This window comes from Zalophus californianus, chromosome 8, assembly GCF_009762305.2.
Source record: "Zalophus californianus isolate mZalCal1 chromosome 8, mZalCal1.pri.v2, whole genome shotgun sequence".
NCBI classification, from domain to species: Eukaryota; Metazoa; Chordata; class Mammalia; order Carnivora; family Otariidae; genus Zalophus; species Zalophus californianus.
In genome coordinates this window covers 57,408,844-57,415,560 of record NC_045602.1, presented here as the reverse complement: position 1 = coordinate 57,415,560, position 6,717 = coordinate 57,408,844, and the positions used below count along the sequence as shown (strand labels likewise).

The following is a 6,717-nucleotide window of genomic DNA, read 5'->3' as shown; positions in this document are numbered from 1 at the left end:
GCTCTTATGAATGGGGAAGCCCCCCGCTTCAGTCTCTATACTGATAACCCTTATCTTCCATTAATTTCCCCTATATATTTACCTTCCCACAATTTATATACCTAGAAGCCAACCCCTCCACGTTCCTTTGCCTTGTGACTTCTCTACAGTTTATCACCCTTAGTGAAAATGGTATGCCTTGGCTCCCCTGAGCACGGAGCTGGCTTAAGATTCTCCCTCCATCTCTTTTTGGCTTTCGGCTTGGGGAGGCAAAGGTGCAACTTTCTTCGGTCGTCCCGAATCCAGGTTCATCCGACACCAGCCGCCTCCGCCATGCCACCTAAGTTCAACCCCAACGAGATCAAAGTCGTGTACCTGAGGTGCACCGGTGGCGAAGTCGGTGCCACGTCTGCCCTGGCCCCAAAGATAGGCCCGCTGGGTCTGTCTCCAAAAAAGGTTGGTGATGACATCGCCAAGGCAACCGGTGATTGGAAGGGTCTAAGGATTACGGTGAAACTGACCATTCAGAACAGACAGGCCCAGATTGAAGTGGTACCTTCTGCCTCTGCCCTGATTATCAAAGCCCTCAAGGAACCACCAAGAGACAGAAAGAAGCAGAAAAACATTAAGCACAGTGGAAATATCACTTTTGATGAGATTGTCAATATTGCCCAACAGATGAGACACCGATCTTTAGCGAGAGAACTCTCTGGAACCATTAAAGAGATCCTGGGGACTGCCCAGTCTGTGGGCTGCAATGTAGATGGCCGCCACCCTCATGACATCATAGATGACATCAACAGTGGTGCGCTGGAATGCCCGGCTAGTTAACTACAAAGGAAAATGTTTCAATAAAGGATCATTTGACAACCAAAAAAAAAAAAAAAAAAAAGATTCTCCCTCCATCTGACCCTCCCCGCCTCCGTGCGCACACACATGCGTGCGTGCGCTTTCTCTCTCAAAAAATAAAAATGAAAAAATAGAGTGGTATGTAAGCCCCCACAGTCTCACCACTTCTTTGGAGTTTTCACTTTTTTCTGTCAGACTTCCTCATATGTATGCAAAATAAACCTTTCTCCTATTAATCTGCCTTTGATCAGTGAGCTTTGTGTGCCCTGGGTATTAAACCTAGGAGGTAGAGGGAAGGGTTTTTCACCTCCCCTACATCCTAGGAAAGAATTTCCCAGAGTGAGGAGTGAGTTCTACTGGTGACCCATGAGATGAGTGAGGGAGTTTGGAGGCTAACGTGTTTCATTTAGTTTTTAAGATTGAAGAGGGGTCTTTACATAGCACAGCCCATGCCCCACATGCCCATAAAATCCCATAGAAGATATTTATGTTCTTCCCAACTCCACTAATGGCACACAGTCACTGGGTCTTTTCATTTTGTTTCTGCCACAAGGGCCCAGATTCCTGGCTCCACCTAAGGGCCCTACCCCACACTACCCTTTCACTCTTTCCCTTTATTATGAGGAAAAACTTAGCTCTCTCCCCACTCCTACCCCAAATTCTGTGACTGAGAAGAGCTTGTATAGTTTACAGGTAGGGATCAATAAATACCGGTAAAACCATTTTTTAAAAAATTACTTTCATTTAGTTAAGATAACCATGTGAAATGGTGCAACTACCTGGAAACAATTTAGCAGTTTCTTAAAATATTAAACATACACCTACTGTATGTCCCAACCAAATACCTACTCCTAGGTATTTACTGTGTTGACCCAACGTAAATGAAAAAATATGCCCAAAGACTTGTACATGAATATTCATAGCAGCTTTATTTGTAATGGCTAAAAACTGAAAACAACCCAAATGTCCATCAACAGGTGAATGAATAAACAAATTAAGGTGTACTAATTCCATGAAATACTCTCAGCCATAAAAAGGAATGAAGTATTGGCGCACCTGGGTGGCTCAGTCATTAAGCAGTTAAGCGTCTGCCTTCGGCTCAGGTCATGGTCCCAGGGTCCTGGGATCGAGCCCCGCGTCGGGCTCCCTGCTCCGCGGGAAGCCTGCTTCTCCCTCTCCCACTCCCCCTGCTTGTGTTCCCTCTCTCGCTGTGTCTCTCTCTATCAAATAAATAAATAAATAAATCTTTTTAAAAAAACAAAAACAGGGGCGCCTGGGTGGCTCAGTCGTTAATCATCTGCCTTTGGCTCAGGTCATGGTCCCAGGGTCCTGGGATCGAGCCCCGCATCAGGCTCTCTGCTCAGCGGGAGGCCTCCTTCTCCCTCTCCCACTCCCCCTGCTTGTGTTCCCTCTCTCACTGTGTCTCTCTCTGTCAAATAAAATAAATAAATAAATAAATAAATCTTTAAGAAAAAGGAATGAAGTATTGATACACACAATGACATGGGTGAATCTCAAAACAAGTATGCAGAGCAAAAGAAGACAGAGGAAGAGTCCATACTATAGGATCCCATTTATATAAATTCTATAAAATGCAAACTAATCCAAGGTGACAGGAAGCAGATCGCTGTTTGCCTGGGGATGAGGTGGTGGCAGGAAGGGCAATGGGAGGATTATAAAGGGGTATCAAACTCCTGTGGATAATGGATAAACTCATCTTGATTGTGGTGATGGTTTCACACATGTATGTTTATGTGAATTTAAAAACTGTACATTTTAAATACATGCCGTTTATGTGGAAAGAGCCAAGATGTCCATCGACAGATGAATGGATAAAGAAGATGTGGTATAAATACACAATGGAATATTATGCAGCCATCAAAAGGAATGAGATCTTGCCATTTGCAACGATGTGGATGGAACTGGAGGGTGTTATGCTGAGTGAAATAAGTCAATCAGAGAAAGACATGTATCATATGACCTCACTGATATGAGGAATTCTTAATCTCAGGAAACAAACTGAGGGTTGCTGGAGTGGTGGGGGGTGGGAGGGATGGGGTGGCTGGGTGATAGACATTGGGGAGGGTATGTGCTATGGTGAGCGCTGTGAATTGTGCAAGACTGTTGAATCACAGATCTGTACCTCTGAAACAAATAATGCAACATATGTTAAGGAAAGAAAAGAAGAAGAAGAAGATAGCAGGAGGGGAAGAATGAAGGGGGGGAATCGGAGGGGGAGACGAATCATGAGAGACGATGGACTCTGAAAAACAAACTGAGGGTTCTTGGGGCGCCTGGGTGGCTCAGTTGGTTAAGCGACTGCCTTCGGCTCAGGTCATGGTCCTGGAGTCCTGGGATCGAGTCCCACATCGGGCTCCCTGCTCAGCAGGGAGTCTGCTTCTCCCTCTGACCCTCTTTCCTCTCGTGCTCTCTATCTCTCATTCTCTCTCTCAAATAAATAAATAAAATCTTAAAAAAAAAAAACCTGAGGGTTCTAGAGGGGAGGCGGGTGGGGGGATGGGTTAGCCTGGTGAATGGGTATTAAAGAGGGCACGTTCTGTGTGGAGCACTGGGTGTTATGCACAAACAATGAATCATGGAACACTACATCAAAAACTAATGATGCAATGTATGGTGATTAACATAATAAAAAATTTTAAAAAACATAAATACATGCAGTTTATTGTAGGTCAATTATACATTCATAAAGTTCTTAAAAATAGTAATGCAACTCAACAATAACAAAACAATAGAACAAAAATGTGCAAAAGATTTATAAGACACTATACCCAAAAAGATGGCAAATTAAGGACACGAAACCATGTTCAACAGTAGGGAAATGCAAATTAAAACCACAATGATGGGGTGCCTGGGTGGCTCAGTAGTTAAGCGGTTAAGTGTCTGCCTTCGGCTCAGGTCATGATCCCAGGGTCCTGGTATCGAGCCTTGCATTGGGCTCCCTGCTCAGTGGGAGGCCTGCTTCTCCCTCTCCAACTCCGCCTGCTTGTGTTCCCTCTCTCACTGTGTCTCTCTCTGTCAAATAAATAAATAAAATCTATTTTTTTAAAGATTTTGTTTATTTATTTGAGAGAAAGAGAATGAGAGATAGAGAGCACGAGAGGGGGGAGGGTCAGAGGGAGAAGCAGACTCCCTGCTGAGCAGGGAGCCCGATTCGGGACTCGATCCCGGGACTCCAGGATCATGACCTGAGCTGAAGGCAGTCGCTTAACCAACTGAGCCACCCAGGGGCCCTAAATAAATAAAATCTTAAAAAAAAATAAAACCACAATGATGTATCACCACACACTTATCAGAATGACTGCAAAAACACTTACCATATCTAGTTCAAGTTCCGGAGAGGATGCAGAGCTGCTGGAGCGCTCAGATGTTATTTGGTTTTGGAAAGCAATTGACTATTTCTTATAAAGTTAAATGTACACCAAGGATATGACCCAGCAAGCCTATTCCTAGATATTTACCCCAAATAAGCTATGTTCATTTAAAAACCTGTATGTGAATGTGTATAGCTGCTTTCTTCATAACTGTCAAAAACCACAAACAACTCAAATGTTTTCCAAGGGGTGAGTAGATAAACCACAGACATCATACAATGGAGTACTGCTCAGCAGTAAAGGAATGAACTCCCGAAGCATGCAACAACACGAATGAATCTCAAACGAATGATGTCGAGTGAAAGAAGCCAGACTCAAAAGGCTACATACTGTAAGATTTCCATTTCTATGACATTCTGGAAAAGGCAGTCTAGCATGACGGAGAATAGCTCACTGGTTCCAAGGATTCGGATAGAGGGATATATGTTTTTTCTAGGTGATTGTGGTGATGGTTACACAATTCTGTACACTTGTCAAACCTTGCAGAACTCTACACCAAAAAGAGTGAATTTTACTAACTGTATGAAAATTAAAGAATGAATTTTAAAACAATAATTCACAGTGTTGTAGAAGTCTGAAACAATAAGGAAGTGTGGGCAGGAAAAAGTGTAAGGGCTCTTTACACAAACATGACACAGAGCCTTGAGCCTCCACATTGTTAGCTGTTTACCAAGCATCCTCTCATATTACTTCCTACGAATACAAATGAATTTATATAGAGCTTTCAGTTACACAGAAACAGATTATACCATACATATGGTTCTGCAGCTGCTTTTTCGTGCAAAGTTGAGAGGGTCTTAGAGCAGTAAATCTTAACTCCAATGTACAATTTGGTGTAACTTAAAACCACTGTACCATTTTCTAGTTTACATAAGTTATGGTGCTATTCCTGTGTCACCAGTCTGGGGAGAAATTAGGCTGGGCCTAAGCCAAGTCAGGAAATCCTTAAAGAAAATTTAGAGTTAAATACCCATCTCCCCCCCTTTATTAGATTCTCCATAGGGATGATAGTTGATGCGCTGTAGGGAAGGAGGCACAAACTTCTCTCCAGACTTGGGGATGGGGTGGGAGTGTCTTTAAAGAAGCCCGATGAGCATGGCAGGGGCTAACCGTGATCAGGGTGGGTAGAGCCAATGCCAATTTTCTAAGGTGAGAAAGAAAAAATAATTTTTTTTAAGATTTATTTATTTATGAGAGAGAGTGTGTGTGCACACACAGGTGCATGCACACTGGGGGAGGGGCGGAGGGGCGGAGGGAGAGAATCTCAAGCTGGCTCCCCTCTGAGCACAGAGCTTGAGGTGGGGCTCTATCCCACAACCCATGAGATCATGACCTGAGCCAAAATCAAGAGTCAGACGCTCAACCAACTGTGCCACCCAGGAGCCCCGAGAAAGAAAGTTATTAACACAACTGAATGTTTTAAATCTGTTCTTTGAGAACCTAAGATATGCTCCCATTCCTTGATTCAGCGTCTAAATCACGTTCTTGTCCTCTTTGGGAACTGGCACTGTGGAAGGAACCAGGCTCTGTATTGGGGTAGGTGGGCTGGAATCACAGCTCTCAACTCTACCAGTTGGATAACCTTGGGCGACTCGTATGACCTTCCCCTGTTGGATTCACAAGCTTGTTGTGAAGATTACCAGGCAAATGCCTGGTAACCAGTAGCCACTCAGTAGGATCAGTAATTTTACTGCTGTTCTATCTGAATCCTGTGCCTTACCTCCTGTGGAGGCCACAGACCTCAGATCTAAGAAAGATTAGGTGGCTGTCTCGTGGGGACTCCCCTCAGTGGCTACTAAATGGGTTTTGCCGGTAGCCTGCCCCTCCTTGCAAGGCAGCTGGGGCCCCTCTCAACTTTCCAGTTCAGCACCCACCAACAGCTGAAACTTGCTATGAAATCGTGGCTCATGCGGCCTGTATTGATTTCGTTCTCCAAGCCTTTCAAGGGGCCGCTGCCTCTACTCTCCCTGTCATGCCCGGTTACAAAACATGGCGGCTTCCCTCCACAGCTGCGGAGACTCGGATCTTTTGGGGAAGAAACCGGGCCGCTGCAGCCCTAGGGTCAGCCTTGTGTTCATCTTCAGACCGCAAGGTCTCGGAGCTCAGCACCTTCCACCAGGTTATGAAACAGCCACGCCGATAAGGGCTAATTGGTGTGGTCCAGGACTCGTGCCTCATCTCTACCTGCCTTCCCCCATCAGTTAGCAAATATTGATCTCACCCTGCTGTGTGCAAGTGGGGAACAAAACCCTACCCTACGCAGTGCTCTCAAGACCTTTTATGGCCCGGTGCTGCTCATTGGCTAGGTCGGCGGGAAACCAAGGGCTGACAACCTCAGCTGAGCCCCCTGCCCCATTCATGCCAGTATTTAAACCAGGTCAATTCTTCTGGCCTAGCGCGCCAGTTAACTCTTGTGGTGGCTGAACTATTTGCTAGTCCTGACAGCTAAGTAAGGGCTTGGGAGGCCAGGAGGTTCTGGAAAGAAACCCAGACCTAG

At 45.0% G+C, this 6,717-nt stretch overlaps 1 protein-coding gene across 1 annotated transcript; it reads left to right on the top strand.

Moving 5' to 3' along the window:
- The first annotated feature begins 247 nt into the window (after positions 1 to 247).
- LOC118357263 (60S ribosomal protein L12-like) lies at positions 248 to 851 on the top strand. Its single transcript, XM_035728924.1, has one exon. The coding sequence runs from the start codon at positions 313 to 315 to the stop codon at positions 808 to 810; it is 498 nt and encodes a 165-aa protein (XP_035584817.1). The 5' UTR covers positions 248 to 312; the 3' UTR covers positions 811 to 851.
- The last annotated feature ends 5,866 nt before the right edge of the window (positions 852 to 6,717 follow it).

What these genes read in the sequence shown, in the direction of transcription:
- LOC118357263 (XM_035728924.1), top strand. Translation starts at nt 313, where the DNA reads ATGCCACCTAAGTTCAACCCCAACGAGATCAAAGTCGTGTACCTGAGG.